The following is a 15,728-nucleotide window of genomic DNA, read 5'->3' as shown; positions in this document are numbered from 1 at the left end:
TGAGAAAAGAAAGTGAGAAAAGAAATTGAGAAAAGAAAGTGAGAAAAGAAAGTGAGAAAAGAAAGTGAGAAAAGAAAGTGAGAAAAGAAAGTGAGAAAAGAAAGTGAGAAAAGAAAGTGAGAAAAGAAAGTGAAAAAAAGGAGGAAAAAATGAGAAAAGAAAATGAGAAAAGAAAGTGAGAAGAGAGAAAAGAAAGTGACAAAAGAAAGTGAGAAAAGACAGTGAGAAAAGAAAGTGAGAAAAGAAAGTGATAAAAGTGAGCGAGAAAAGAAAGTGAGAGAAGAAAGTGAGAAAAGAAAGTGAGAAAAGAAAGTGAGAAAAGACAGTGACAAAAGAAAGTGAGAAAAGTGCGAAAAAAAGTGAGAACAGTGAGAAAAAGTGAGAAAAAAAAAGTGAGAAAAGAAAGTGAGAAAAGAAAGTGAGAAAAAAAGTGAGAAAAGAAAGTGAGAAAAGAGAGTGAGAAAAGAATGTGAGAAAAGAAAGTGAGGAAAGTGCGGAAAGTGAGAAAAGAAAGTGAGAGGAGAAAGTGAGAAAAGAAAGTTAGAAAAGAAAGTAAGAAAAGAAAGTGAGAAAAGAAAGTAAAAGAAAGTGAGAAAAGAAAGTGAGAAAAGAAATTGAGAAAAGAAAGTGAGAAAAGAAAGTGAGAAAAGAAAGTGAGAAAAGAAAGTGAGAAAAGGAAGTGAGAAAAGGAAGTGAGAAAAGAAAGTGAGAAAAGAAAGTGAGAAAAAAAAGTGAGAAAAGAGGGAGGAAAAAATGCGAAAAGAAAATGAGAAAAGAAAGTGAGAAAAGAAAGTGAGAAAAGAGAGAAAAGAAAGTGAGAAAAGAAAGTGAGAAAAGAAAGTGAGAAAAAAGGGAGGAAAAAATGAGAAAAGAAAATGAGAAAAGAAAGTGAGAAAAAAAGTGAGAAAAGTGAGAAAAGAAAGTGAGAAAAGAAAGTGAGAAAAGAGAGAAAAGAAAGTGAGAAAGAAAGTGAGAAAAGACAGTGAGAAAAGAAAGTCAGAAAAGAAAGTCAAGAAAAGAAAGTTAGAAAAGAAAGTGAGAAAAGAAAGTGAGAAAAGAAAGTCAGAAAAGAAAGTGAGAAAAGAAAGTGAGAACAGAAAGTGATAAAATTGAGTGAGAAAAGAAAGTGAGAAAAGAAAGTGAGAAAAGAAAGTGAGAAAAAAAAGTGAGAAAAAAAGTGAGAAAATAAAGTGAGAAAAGAAAGTGAGAAAAAATGAGAAAAGAAAATGAGAAAGGAAAGTGAGAAAAGAGAGAAAAAAAAAGAGAGAAAAGAAAGTGAGAAAGGAAAGTGAGAAAAGAAGGTGAGAAAAGAAAGTGAGAAAAGAAAGTGACAAAATAAAATGAGAAAATAAAGTGAGAAAAGACAGTGAGAAAAGAAAGTGAGAAAAGTGAGTGAGAAAAGAAAGTGAGAAAAGAAAGAGAGAAAGTGAGAGAAGAAAGTGAGAAAAGAAAGTGAGAACAGTTATTGAGAAAAGTGCGAAAAGTGAGAAAAAGTGAGAAAAGAAAGTGAGAAAAGAAAGTGAGAAAAAAAGTGAGAAAAAAAGTGAGAAAAGTAAGTGAGAAAAAAAAGTGAGAAAAGTGAGAAAAAATGAAATTGAGAAAAGAAAGTGAGAAAAAAAGTGAGAAAAGAAAGTGAGAAAAGAGAGTGAGAAAAGAAAGTGAGAAAAGAAAGTGAGAAAAGAAAGTGAGAAAGAATGTGAGAAAAGAAAGTGAGAAAAGAAAGTGAGAAAAGAAAGTGAGAAAAGAAAGTGAGAGAAGAAAGTGAGAAAAGAAAGTGAGAAAAGAAAGTGAGAAAAGAAAGTGAGAAAAGAAAGTGAGAAAAGAAAGTGAGAAAAGAAAGTGAGAAAAGAAAGTTAGAAAAGAAAGTAAGAAAAGAAAGTGAGAGAAGAAAGTGAGAAAAGAAAGTGAGAAAAGAAAGTGAGAAAAGAAAGTGAGAAAAGAAAGTGAGAAAAGAAAGCTAGAAAAGAAAGTAAGAAAAGAAAGTGAGAAAAGAAAGTAAGAAAAGAAAGTGAGAAAAGAAAATGAGAAAAGAAAGTGAGAAAAGAAAGTGAGAAAAGAGAGAAAAGAAAGTGAGAAAAGAAAGTGAGAAAAGAAAGTGAGAAAAGAAAGTGAGAAAAGAAAGTGAGAAAAAAAGGGAGGAAAAAATGAGAAAAGAAAATGAGAAAAGAAAGTGAGAAAAGAAAGTGAGAAAAGAGAGAAAAGAAAGTGAGAAAAGAAAGTGAGAAAAGACAGTGAGAAAAGAAAGTCAGAAAAGAAAGTCAGAAAAGAAAGTGAGAAAAGAAAGTGAGAAAAGAAAGTGGGAGAAGAAAGTGAGAAAAGAAAGTGAGAAAAGAAAGTGAGAAAAGAAAGTTAGAAAAGAAAGTAAGAAAAGAAAGTGAGAAAAGAAAGTGAGAAAAGAAAGTGAGAAAAGAAAGTGAGAAAAGAAAGTGAGAAAAGAAAGTGAGAAAAGAAAGTGAGAAAAGAAAGTTAGAAAAGAAAGTAAGAAAAGAAAGTGAGAAAAGAAAGTAAGAAAAGAAAGTGAGAAAAGAAAATGAGAAAAGAAAGTGAGAAAAGAGAGAAAAGAAAGTGAGAAAAGAAAGTGAGAAAAGAAAGTGAGAAAAGAAAGTGAGAAAAAAGGGAGGAAAAAATGAGAAAAGAAAATGAGAAAAGAAAGTGAGAAAAGAAAGTGAGAAAAGAGAAAAGAAAGTGAGAAAAGAAAGTGAGAAAAGAAAGTGAGAAAAAAAAGTGAGAAAAAAGTGAGAAAAGTAAGTGAGAAAAAAAAGTGAGAAAAGTGAGAAAAATGAAAGTGAGAAAAGAGAGAAAAGAAAGTGAGAAAAAAAGTGAGAAAAGAAAGTGAGAAAAGAGAGTGAGAAAAGAAAGTGAGAAAAGAAAGTGAGAAAGAAAGTGAGAAAAGAAGTGAGAAAAGAAAGTGAGAAAAGAAAGTGAGAAAAAAGGGGAGGAAAAAATGAGAAAAGAAAATGAGAAAAGAAAGTGAGAAAAGAAAGTGAGAAAAGAGAGAAAAGAAAGTGAGAAAAGAAAGTGAGAAAAGAAAGTGAGAAAAGACAGTGAGAAAAGAAAGTCAGAAAAGAAAGTCAGAAAAGAAAGTCAGAAAAGAAAGTGAGAAAAGAAAGTGAGAAAAGAAAGTGAGAAAAGAAAGTGAGAGAAGAAAGTGAGAAAAGAAAGTGAGAAAAGAAAGTGAGAAAAGAAAGTGAGAAAAGAAAGTGAGAAAAGAAAGTTAGAAAAGAAAGTAAGAAAAGAAAGTGAGAGAAGAAAATGAGAAAAGAAAGTTGGAAAAGAAAGTAAGAAAAGAAAGTGAGAAAAGAAAGTAAGAAAAGAAAGTGAGAAAAGAAAATGAGAAAAGAAAGTGAGAAAAGAAAGTGAGAAAAGAGAGAAAAGAAAGTGAGAAAAGAAAGTGAGAAAAGAAAGTGAGAAAAAAAGGGAGGAAAAAATGAGAAAAGAAAATGAGAAAAGAAAGTGAGAAAAGAAAGTGAGAAAAGAAAGTGAGAAAAGAGAGAAAAGAAAGTGAGAAAAGAAAGTGAGAAAAGACAGTGAGAAAAGAAAGTCAGAAAAGAAAGTCAGAAAAGAAAGTGAGAAAAGAAAGTGAGAAAAGAAAGTGAGAAAAGAAAGTGAGAAAAGAAAGTGAGAGAAGAAAGTGAGAAAAGAAAGTGAGAAAAGAAAAGGAGAAAAGAAAGTGAGAAAAGAAAGTGAGAAAAGAAAGTTAGAAAAGAAAGTAAGAAAAGAAAGTGAGAGAAGAAAGTGAGAAAAGAAAGTGAGAAAAGAAAGTTAGAAAAGAAAGTGAGAAAAGAAAATGAGAAAAGAAAGTGAGAAAAGAAAGTGAGAAAAGAGAGAAAAGAAAGTGAGAAAAGAAAGTGAGAAAAGAAAGTGAGAAAAGAAAGTGAGAAAAAAAGGGAGGAAAAAATGAGAAAAGAAAATGAGAAAAGAAAGTGAGAAAAGAAAGTGAGAAAAGAGAGAAAAGAAAGTGAGAAAAGAAAGTGAGAAAAGACAGTGAGAAAAGAAAGTGAGAAAAGAAAGTCAGAAAAGAAAGTCAGAAAAGAAAGTGAGAAAAGAAAGTGAGAAAAGAAAGTGAGAAAAGAAAGTGAGAAAAGAAAGTGAGAGAAGAAAGTGAGAAAAGAAAGTGAGAAAAGAAAAGGAGAAAAGAAAGTGAGAAGAGAAAGTGAGAAAAGAAAGTTAGAAAAGAAAGTAAGAAAAGAAAGTGAGAGAAGAAAGTGAGAAAAGAAAGTGGGAAAAGAAAGTGAGAAAAGAAAGTGAGAAAAGAAAGTGAGAAAAGAAAGTGAGAAAAGAAAGTTAGAAAAGAAAGTAAGAAAAGAAAGTAAGAAAAGAAAGTGAGAAAAGAAAATGAGAAAAGAAAGTGAGAAAAGAAAGTGAGAAAAGAGAGAAAAGAAAGTGAGAAAAGAAAGTGAGAAAAGAAAGTGAGAAAAGAAAGTGAGAAAAAAAGGGAGGAAAGATGAGAAAAGAAAATGAGAAAAGAAAGTGAGAAAAGAAAGTGAGAAAAGAGAGAAAAGAAAGTGAGAAAAAAAATTGAGAATAGAAAGTGAGCAAAAAAGTGAGAAAAAAATTGAGAAAAGTAAGTGAGAAAAAAAAAGTGAGAAAAGTGAGAAAAAATGAAAGTGAGAAAAGAAAGTGAGAAAAAAAGTGAGAAAAGAAAGTGAGAAAAGAGAGTGAGAAAAGAAAGTGAGAAAAGAAAGTGAGAAAAGAAAGTGAGAAAAGAAAGTGAGAAAGAAAGTGAGAAAAGAAGTGAGAAAAGAAAGTGAGAAAAGAAAGCGAGAAAAGAAAGTGAGAAAAGAAAGTAAGAGAAGAAAGTGAGAAAAGAAAGTGAGAAAAGAAAGTGAGAAAAGAAAGTGAGAAAAGAAAGTGAGAAAAGAAAGTGAGAAAAGAAAGTGAGAAAAGAAAGTTAGAAAAGAAAGTAAGAAAAGAAAGTGAGAGAAGAAAGTGAGAAAAGAAAGTGAGAAAAGAAAGTGAGAAAAGAAAGTGAGAAAAGAAAGTGAGAAAAGAAAGTTAGAAAAGAAAGTAAGAAAAGAAAGTGAGAACAGAAAGTAAGAGAAAAAAGTGAGAAAAGAAATTGAGAAAAGAAAGTGAGAAAAGAAAGTGAGAAAAGAGAGAAAAGAAAGTGAGAAAAGAAAGTGAGAAAAGAAAGTGAGAAAAGAAAGTGAGAAAAAAAGGGAGGAAAAAATGAGAAAAGAAAATGAGAAAAGAAAGTGAGAAAAGAAAGTGAGAAAAGAGAGAAAAGAAAGTGAGAAAAGAAAGTGAGAAAAGACAGTGAGAAAAGAAAGTCAGAAAAGAAAGTCAGAAAAGAAAGTGAGAAAAGAAAGTGAGAAAAGAAAGTGAGAAAAGAAAGTGAGAAAAGAAAGTGAGAAAAGAAAGTCAGAAAAGAAAGTGAGAAAAGAAAGTGAGAACAGAAAGTGATAAAATTGAGTGAGAAAAGAAAGTGAGAGAAGTGAGAAAAGAAAGTGAGAAAAAAAGTGAGAAAAAGTGAGAAAATAAAGTGAGAAAAGAAAGTGAGAAAAAAAGAGAAAAGAAAATGAGAAAGGAAAGTGAGAAAAGAGAGAAAAGAAAGTGAGAAAAGACAGTGAGAAAAGAAAGTGAGAAAAGTGAGTGAGAAAAGAAAGTGAGAAAAGAAAGAGAGAAAGTGAGAGAAGAAAGTGAGAAAAGAAAGTGAGAAAAGAAAGTGAGAAAAGAAAGTGAGAAAAGAAAGTGAGAAAAGAAAGTGAGAAAAGAAAGTGAGAAAAGTGAGTGAGAAAAGAAAGTGAGAAAAGAAAGAGAGAAAGTGAGAGAAGAAAGTGAGAAAAGAAAGTGAGAACAGTAAGTGAGAAAAGTGCCAAAGGTGAGAAAAAGTGAGAAAAGAAAGTGCGAAAAGAAAGTGAGAAAAGAAAGTGAGAAAAGAAAGTGAGAAAAAAAAGTGAGAAAAAAGTGAGAAAAGTAAGTGAGAAAAAAAAGTGAGAAAAGTGAGAAAAAATGAAAGTGAGAAAAGAAAGTGAGAAAAAAAGTGAGGAAAAGAAAGTGAGAAAAGACCGTGAGAAAAGAAAGTGAGAAAAGAAAGAGAGAAAGTGAGAGAAGAAAGTGAGAAAAGAAAGTGAGAACAGTAAGTGAGAAAAGTGCCAAAGGTGAGAAAAAGTGAGAAAAGAAAGTGCGAAAAGAAAGTGAGAAAAGAAAGTGAGAAAAGAAAGTGAGAAAAAAAAGTGAGAAAAAAGTGAGAAAAGTAAGTGAGAAAAAAAAGTGAGAAAAGTGAGAAAAAATGAAAGTGAGAAAAGAAAGTGAGAAAAAAAGTGAGGAAAAGAAAGTGAGAAAAGAGTGAGAAAAGAAAGTGAGAAAAGAAAGTGAGAAAAGAAAGTGAGAAAGAAAGTGAGAAAAGAAAGTGAGAAAAGAAAGTGAGAAAAGAAAGTGAGAAAAGAAAGTGAGAAAAGAAAGTGAGAGAAGAAAGTGAGAAAAGAAAGTGAGAAAAGAAAATGAGAAAAGAAAGTGAGAAAAGAAAGTGAGAAAAAAGAAAGTGAGAAAAAAGAAAGTGAGAAAAAAGAAAGTGAGAAAAAAGAAAGTGAGAAGAGAAAAAGAGAAGAGAAAAAGAGAAAAGAAAAAGAAAAAAGAAAAAGAGAAAAGAAAAAGAGAAAAGAAAAAAAGAACGTGAGAAAAGAAAGTGAGAAAAGAAAGTGAGAAAAGAAAGAAAATAACGTGAGAAAAAAAAGTGACCAGAGAAAGTGAGAAGAGAAAAAGAGAAAAGAAAAAGAGAAAAGAAAGTGATAAAAGTGAGTGAGAAAAGAAAGTGAGAAAGTGAGAGAAGAAAGTGAGAAAAGAAAGTGAGAATAGTAAGTGAGAAAAGTGCGAAAAGTGAGAAAAGAAAGTGAGAAAAGAAAGTGAGAAAAAAAAGGAAAAAAGTGAGAAAAGTAAGTGAGAAAAAAAAGTGTGAAAGTGAGAAAAAAAAAGTGAGAAAAGAAAGTGAGAAAAGAAAGTGAGAAAAAAAGTGAGAAAAGAAAGTGAGAAAAGAGGCTGAGAAAAGAAAGTGAGAAAAGAGAGTGAGAAAAGAAAGTGAGAAAAGAAAGTAAGAAAAGAAAGTGAGAAAAGAAAGTGAGAAAAGAAAGTGAGAAAGAAAGTGAGAAAAGAAAGTGAGAAAAGAAAGTGAGAGAAGAAAGTGAGAAAAGAAAGTGAGAAAAGAAAGTGAGAAGAGAAAAAGAGAAAAGAAAAAGAGAAAAGAAAGCGAGAAAAGAACGTGAGAAAAGAACGTGAGAAAAGAAAGTGAGAAAAGAAAGTGAGAAAAGAAAGTGAGAAGAGAAAAAGAGAAAAGAAAAAGAGAAAAGAACGCGAGAAAAGAAAGCGAGAAAAGACCGTGAGAAAAGAAAGTGAGAAGAGAAAGTGAGAAAAGAAAGTGAGAAAAGAAAGTGAGAAAAGAAAAAGTGAGGAAAGTGGGGAAAGTGAGCAAAAGAAGGTCTTTTTGATAGTTGCTCTCAATCTATCTATTTCGGGGCACTTTCGTAAGGCCCTGCTCAACTTTTTAGGTTTCTTTCTGTCAGACTCTTGGCTTTTCGTTTTATAGACAGAAAAATTTAATGCCGTCTGCAACCGCTCAACAGCAACCATAATTTATTGCTGAAATTTTTTGATCTCAGCTTTGCTGCAGTCCTTTTATTGGTAAAGCAGTCATTTCTGAAAGTTATCTTTAACGAAGAAAAGCGAAGAACGTTTTAGCCAAGAAAAGCGAAGAAAAGTTTTAGCGAAGAAAAGTCAGGAGGATAACTGAATTGCAGGATAAGAGTCTGAGAAAATGAAAAAAATCTGAGCAAAACCTCACAAAACTTTAGACCAGTTCAGACCTGCCCGCCCTAATTAATTTTAATCACCAATGGATGCTTACCAAATCGTTGGCCATCTGGGATATGCAAAAAGGAATGATAATATGTAAAAAGAACAATCAGTATTGCATTAAAGCAACTCAATGTAACGGTTAACCTCAGTTAAATGTCAACAGTTCAAGGTCTCACACGCGTGCACGCAAACACACATACATACACACACACGCGCGCGCGCAAACAGGTTCACACACAAACGCACAAGCCATGGTTAACGTCAGTTAAATTTTATCAGTTGAAGGTCACAAACACACACACACAAACACAGTCACATAGACGTAAGCGGTCAAGTTAAAAGAACGTTCGAAAACAAATCGAACGTTTGAAAAGCAAGCAAACGTTCGAAAACTAATCAAACGTTCGAAAACGAAATGAACGTCCAAAAACCGAAAAGAGCAAAATTGTCATTTGAATGCCTACGTGCACACACACGCACACACACATACGAATGCACGCTCACGAACACACGCACGCACACACATAAAACCAAGTCACAGAACACGCTGCATGTCTAAGGACCGTTAAAACATGTGAAGATTGACGCTTAAACATGGTGGTATAGGATGCATGCATTACGCTAGGCTGCATGTTTAAGGGACGCTAGAACATGTGAAGATAGGCGCTTAAACATGGTGGTATAGCATTCGAGTTAGAATTAATATATAGATAGATGTACCTCACTAGTTGAGTAAACATAACCGACTAACGTCGGGCGAATTGCTCTCAAACAACCGGCGAGCGTTTGGTTTTGTCAGTAGCTAGCCACGGGGGGCTGATGGGGTGGGGAGCAACAGCGGGGGTGCAACAGTGGGGGGGGATCTTCAACCTCTAAGAACCGCCCTTCACACCATAAGTATAAGTCTCCAAAACATTTTCTGTGAATAGCATACTTGGAGACTAGTGAGCGGAAAGGCTCTAGGAGCACTTAATGCTCCTTGGGCGTTACTTGTTTATCCCGTTTTTAAGGACGACAAGTTAAATGGGTCAGACAAAAAATCGGTAAAGCGAAAAATCGCATTAAAAGACCGACAGGACTAATGTAATTTCTACAAACTTCGTTTGAGAGCAATTTAAAATCTTTGACAAATCTGAGCTACGGCTTGTCTAACAGACAACTGGCAAACTATCTCATTTGCTTGAATATTCGTGTTTTTTTTTTTCCATTATAGCCCTTCCCCCCCAGCTTAGTGGTCATGTAACTTTTACCCCCAATAAAGGTATAATTATACCATAATTGGGGCAAAAATTTCGTGGGGGGGGGGGGGTATAATGGGAAAAACTCAAATACGCTTATTTCAATGTGGACATTTTCGCCAAGCTAGAGCTACCAAAAGTACGCATTTAAAGGCTGCGTGTCGCAGCCGATTTGAAATATGGCCTACAAACTTCACTGTGTTGCAAACCTAGAAACCTAGGGGGTTAGAAACCTGGGTTATTTTGCATGTTTATGCCAGTCTCTTTGGTTTCAGTTAGAAGCCTCTGCTGCATTTATTGTATGAAAAATATCTTTTCATTTTGCTTCAGCATGATGATTCTTGTGTACTCAACTCTGTTGCCGTTTGTCTACTACCCTACTATCTTTCCTTATATGGACTATTCTCAGATTTTGACGCATTTGGTGATCTACAGCCATTTGTGGGTGTGTCTAGTCTACAACTACTACCAAATGGTCTTCTCTAAAAAAGTATGTCACATCACTGTCTATTTAAATATAAGTTTTTTTCATATTAAAAAGTTCTCGAGGTTGTCCAAACAAGTTAAGGAAATCATTATTTTGGTTAACAAAAATTTGGTACAAAATGTACATCTGCCATCACAGTAAAGTAACTTTTATTAACACAAATTTTTTGACATAAGGCTGACATTAGATCTGTGAATCTCACTCTGAACTGCGGAACTTGTATCTTAACCAGTCAAACAAGACCCCCCCCCCCCCCGTATCGCTTACTTTTGTTGGTTTCTAGATACATTAAAAAAATCTTGATACGTCAAAATAATAGGTCACAATTTGTTTTGCGAGAGAAATTAATAAACCGCTGATTTTCAAATTTCTACACTTATGAGCTCAACTTTAATCATGAACAGTTAGATGTGTTCCAATTATGTAGAAACTAAACCGTTGTTCAGTTGATTCCGGGTATTCTGAACTTTGATTACTCGGACTCTCAGGTACTATCTTGAGAGTAATTATGTTCACCTCATATTATTTGACAGGACTTCTACAGTCCCGTGCTTGTGGACCAATCCAAGACAGCCCGCATGCACTACTGCTCAGTGTGCAAAAGCACTGTTCTCAAGAGAGACCACCACTGTTACTTCTACGGAATATGTGTCGGATACTACAACCTGAAGGTACTCACGCATATACACCTTCACAAACTACCAAAGATATAATTTAAAAAATAATGATACCGTTGCTATATTATATTCAATTTTCTAAGATTTCACTATAAAAAGGGCATTTCTCAGCTATTCTAAATCTCAAAATTACGGAACACGAATTGCTTGCCGTCTTTCAATTTTACCTCGAAACTGCTATTATTTGTCATTTTTAGAAACTATAAGCTCCAAATTTTGGTGTGAAAGAGCCAAATGAAGCATTCAATGTTGAGAATACGTTTTATTTAAGCAACCTAGAATGAGGTCGCAGACCGAAATAGCCTCTTATCAGGCTCAACCCGCTTTATAGTCCTGACTTATATTGCAAACCATGTAATTCGATGCTCATAATGCTTTCGAAGATTATCTGATCAGAGCTGCTTTCGGAAGGTGCGATCAGAGCCCAAAAGGGGCGAGATTGTTGGATCAGAAGTTATTTCGATCTCCAACCTCGATCACGGATATTTGCATTATATTGGATGATGTCACATTGGAAAAAAAATTAAGATCGGCGTCCTCTCAGAACACTATTGTATTCCAAAAAGCTATTAAAAATTTCGTTTTCCTGAAATTTCAACATGGCTCAACTTTAAATCGATAGAATTTCTCTCAGTTCTGAAAAGCGACTATCGTATTTGCGGAGAAAATCCACAAAAGTTTAAAGTTGAGTTCCACATGAAATCTGTTCAGCTTGGTCATGCCTCTGTCGCTTTAGGCAAGTAATTACATTGTAATTTCAAGGGCTTGATGATTTTACGTAATAACAGATTACGTATAACAGATTTTACGTATAACTCTTTTTACGAAAAACTGGTGTACATTTATCTGGGTATTTGCCGTCTTTGTCTGTTCTCCAGAATTTGGAAAAATTTAGATAATCGATTATCAATCGTTTCGAAATCAAAGAAAAGCGAAATCAAAAAGTTAATAAAAATTCTCTTGAAACACAGGAAGCTTACGTAATTTTGCAATTTGAACGGTTACTTTTGCAAACAATTGTGCTTACATTAATCTCCGATGCGACAGCTAACCCTTTAACCTTCAACTTAGGAGCCGTTATAGATTACTTCTTGATTAAATGCAACCAGCAGAACCGACAAATTATCGCGCGAATAGCTCACAAACAACTGGCGAGCGGCCAGCTTCGTCAGTAACTAGCTGCGGCTTAGGGAGGCTAGCTTTAACTTGAGATCGGAGGCGGTAGGGTGAGCATGGGGTGGGTGGTGAATGCGGGAGCTGGCGAGCGAGCGGTGCTACGGGTAGGATGAGGTGGGGTGAAGTGGAGCTGGTTTGAGGACGAAGATGCATGTGATCAGACAAAAAAACACGATCAGATGAAAGTTCGCAGTACAAAACATTGCATTAAAAAACCAGTAGGACTAATATAATTCTTCAAACTTTGAGAGCAATCAATAAATTACCACAAGATTTTAACAAAATCATAATTTAATCAGATTTTATTACGGACACTTCTTTCTTTTTGAGCTAGAATTCTTAAGCATAGAGCATCTAAGCATAGAGCATCTAAGCATAGAGCAGCTGAATACGGGTGAAAATTTAAACGTTGACTTTCACTAGTCAAACAAAAGTAAAAAAAATACTTGTGTAGTACAAAGTTAGTAAAAAATAAAACCCCTGCTGCCTTTTACTTTGAGGCTTAGACACATGTTTTTAGGCTATTTTGATTTATAGGGTTTAATGTGTATTTTGGCACCGTGTTTGTCCTGGAACTCCGTTTAAGGACTCAAATCTTGTGTTTACAGGAGGATCAAAGTCAATGTCTGTTTTATTCTAACTTATACCCAAACTGTCGTTTCAGCACTTCATTTTCATTCCTTACTGGGGAGCAGTTAGCTGTGCCTACGCATTCTGGCCATTCCTCATCTACTACCCAATTGCTTTCGACTATCACCCAGACGACTATTCGAACCTCTTCAATGACATCATTCGACATATACTCCTTGTCAGTGTCAAACGAAAGTCATTCTTCCTTGTAGTCAACTTAGCTCTCGCTATTTTAGCTTCTCTAAACGTCATTTTGCTTCCTCTAATATCGATAATGTTTCTCTATCTTTCTGCTGTGAATCAGTCTACATATGAGTACAGTAAAGGAATCAAGAAGTTTCGAAGAGGAATTCACCAAAATTTAACCGAAGCTCTGGGTCGGAAATACTGGCTCTTGCTATTCCTTCCATGGACACATGAACAAATTGATTATTTCTCTATTCCATCTCATCATATAGATTAGATTGAAACAGTTGTCAATTTAAATTTTGTGCATAGATTTATGTCACTTTGTTTGCCATAAATATCAAATTGATTTTAATATCTGAGATACCAAACGAATACCGTGTCAAAGATGTTTACAATTTCGGACTTTAAAAAAATAGTTAACTTTTTAAATTAAAAATTCCAATTCAACTCCAATCAATGCTTTTTGAGATCTAAGACCGAAAAACCATGTGATTCAGAAAAAAAACAGATGAAAATGTCAAATTTTTTTGGTTTATTCATTATTTTTTCTCATCGTTCTGTTGAAGTCTCGTGGCCATAAATTCTTCAATTCGTTAAAACTATAAATCAACTAACGTCGGACAAATTGCTGTCAAACGAGGGTAATTTAACTTAGAGGGCGCCGTAGCCTAGATAAGTTTCTATGGGTGCAAAAACTTTCGACAAGGGAGAAGTTCGAACCCGCGCCCTCCGCCACCCTAGGCTGAAGGACTAACCACTCGGGTATTTCTGCCGTATATTATCTATTACCCTGCCTTACAATCGTTTTTGTTTTTTAATTTCTGAATAAAAAGCAATTTACATCACGCAATTAAGAAGTCTGGCGTGAAAACGTCACTCGAGAAATAATATCGAAAGAATATTCTAGAACGCAAAAACGGTCAAGCGAAAATTTTGCAAAAAAAAGAAACGCACGTTTACAAAAATTGCTTCAAACTTTCTTCGAGAGCAATTTAAAAAATTGATGCAAATTCAAATCTTGAGCTTCTCTTGATCAATAAAAATTGTGACATGTCACTTGTCGGATGAGTTCACTGAAATATGTATAAACAGATTTCCGATTTATCATCTCGACTACTTACAACCGACTCTCTGTTATTTATTAATACTTTAGTTTTAGCAACACATGATGGGAGCAAAAATAAATTTTGCAGTAGCTAAATATTTCTCTGGTGATTTAACTTGTAATGAATAGCGATACTTCTACACGTATACTACTGGAACCAAAAATCACAGCGGAAAATTTTTAGAATCAGAAGAGTAGACGTCATTAGTTTTTCACTTCTACGTGCTACTGTTTAAAATATGTGAACAAAAACGTATATTCACTTGCTAAACTTATATAAGAGAAATCATAATAACGTTCCAAGCACCATCCAGCAAATTAACAGTTAAAGGTGATTAAAATAACCATAAAAACAGAAAATAAAACTAGTAGATTTATACAAAACAGTCGTTTACAAGATTTTGCCTGTTCTACAAGCTTCCTTCGTGTTCATATTTCGCTAGTGACAAGATGGAATAATCTCAGATCATTACTCTCACTGCTAAAGAAAGATCATACTTTAAACGATTCACATGCAGACGACTTATTTAGGCGTTGTTAAGTTCCAATTATGTTTTCATAGTGGGGGTATTTGAAAAAGTACAAATATAGTCCCTCAAAATCAAATCTATTTAGTTTCCTGAATTGACTACGAATTTTTGATGCAGAATGCATCAAAGCGCTCCAGAAACCGTCGGTTAACTGTTTGTCCGAAAATAGACCTGAACTGCAGATTTCTTCGGCATAACTTATTCAAGTCTGCATTCAACACTGTAACCAGATCGTCCGGTAGAACTCTCAAACTGAGTTCATAGACAGCTCCCATCGTTCCTGCGATTCGGTCCGGATTTCTCTTGAAGAATTGCATCAACGTCTGGACCAACTCATTAGAGTTAAAGGGCCAATTCTGAAGAGCAGCCAAAATTAAATTTTGTTTACTCGAGGAAGCTACTTTGTTGAGCAAATGAATTTGCATGTCTTCTGGCTCAATACTGAATCTATTGGATACCTCAAAAAGGGTATGTCGAAGAGCGCGCTTTTCCAGAGCCTCCAGAGAGATCCACCGACCCAGTCGGTTGGACAACTCTAAGGCAGCATCTTTCTGACGCTGCTGCTTGAAGGAATAGATACTTTGATCGTTGTTGCTGGAGTCAGTGGTTTCAAATTTGGAATAAATACGATTCTGATTGTAACTGAACAAACTCATCGGACACATTTCTTCAGCAGCTTCATTACACTGCTGCTGGCCCTCATGCCTATCTAGCTCCTTTGGCACCTTTTGCCAAAATTTATCATCCAATATCTGCTCCGAGTCAGAGTTCACTAGTAAATTGTACATTTTGTCAACTTCGAGGTTCAGGTCTGCAATCAGAATACAATATATCTGGCCTTTCCGCACAGCAACAATGGTACCGCGCCATAATTTCTTTGCATGAAGCGCAAATACTTTTTGTCCTGGGCGTTCAAACGTAAATGCCACTTCGGAGAGCTTTAAAGCATGCTCGTGTATTCTTGAATATAAAATTTCTCGGTCCATGCCACCTGAGGAACGAACTAAAAATTCATAGAAATTAGCCCTTTAGCCTAATTGTTGTGATAAACTTATTAAATAGTTTCATATGGCAATGAATGATGATGGGGCAGCCGTGGAGGCTCCCGAAACATCACTTCTGGTGGTCGAGACTATTATCCTTCAGTGGACGAATTGGTGGATTCAGATGATGTTGCCTTCAATATCCAATACACTGTCCAAAATATAACAAAATTATTCAATCTAGCTGGATTCTCGGAAGAAAACACAGCAGAGTTGATTGTTGTGGGTAATCATCATTATGTGATGGGCGAGACCACTGATAAAAGGAAATTTGTCATACAAGTTTTGAGCGACGAAATCAGAATAAACCATCTAGTGGTAAATAAAACTAACCATCAAGACGTCTAGTTTTACCAATTTAGCCTCGATATAAATTCTCAGCAAAAGACATGCACTGTAACTACTCAAGGTGTCAGCAGAAGTGGTTTTGATGCGTTATTTGTCCAAGAATTTAACAGTCTGCATGCAATTGTTGACGAAATGTCAAATCAGAGATGTAGAATGAACAAAATTTTTAGACAAAACGTATTGGCTTTTATGGGGAACGGTGATTCGCATTCTCTTTTCATTAGTAAAGAGGGAGTCATAGGACTGCATGCAGATTCAGCAGGTGCAATAATTTACGTTCACCATTGTGCAAATACATAAGTAGAATTAACTGATCTAAATTACTGTACTAAGGAAGTGCCGATTATTGTAAGACAAAATGATAATCAGAGCCACGTGCACTATATGAACCCAATATCCAATGTTTTCTATAGAATTTTTACGCTAATAAATTGCAACCCATTTTTCCCTATTGTATTCCAACTAGGTAGTGGTTCTTGGATAGCGTTTGGTCAAAACCGTACGATAGTAGAGA

General features: G+C 34.5%; 2 protein-coding genes and 1 pseudogene across 4 annotated transcripts in view; 2 read left to right on the top strand and 1 right to left on the bottom strand.

The window, feature by feature from the left end:
- Window positions 1-12,443, top strand: part of LOC142344377 (palmitoyltransferase ZDHHC16A-like) — a 29,984-nt pseudogene extending 17,541 nt beyond the window's left edge.
- Window positions 12,444-13,535: 1,092 nt separating this feature from the next.
- On the bottom strand, window positions 13,536-15,415 carry LOC142344376 (uncharacterized). The gene has a single exon (XM_075395976.1). The coding sequence runs from the start codon at window positions 14,807-14,809 to the stop codon at window positions 13,922-13,924; it is 888 nt and encodes a 295-aa protein (XP_075252091.1). The 5' UTR covers window positions 14,810-15,415; the 3' UTR covers window positions 13,536-13,921.
- Window positions 14,856-15,728, top strand: part of LOC142344374 (uncharacterized) — a 35,626-nt gene continuing 34,753 nt past the window's right edge. For all 3 annotated transcript variants that reach the window (XM_075395974.1, XM_075395973.1, XM_075395975.1), the window contains exon 1: window positions 14,856-14,885. The gene's annotated coding sequence lies outside the window, so the exon portion shown is untranslated. The remainder of the gene's footprint in view (window positions 14,886-15,728) is intronic.

Source organism: Convolutriloba macropyga, chromosome 8, assembly GCF_964194025.1.
Source record: "Convolutriloba macropyga chromosome 8, txConMacr16.3, whole genome shotgun sequence".
NCBI classification, from domain to species: domain Eukaryota; kingdom Metazoa; phylum Xenacoelomorpha; order Acoela; family Convolutidae; genus Convolutriloba; species Convolutriloba macropyga.
The sequence above is the reverse complement of the archived record's forward strand: the minus strand, read 5'-3'. Positions and strand labels throughout refer to the sequence as shown.

Coding starts and splice junctions, on each gene's coding strand:
- LOC142344376 (XM_075395976.1), bottom strand. CDS start 14,809: ATGGACCGAGAAATTTTATATTCAAGAATACACGAGCATGCTTTAAAG.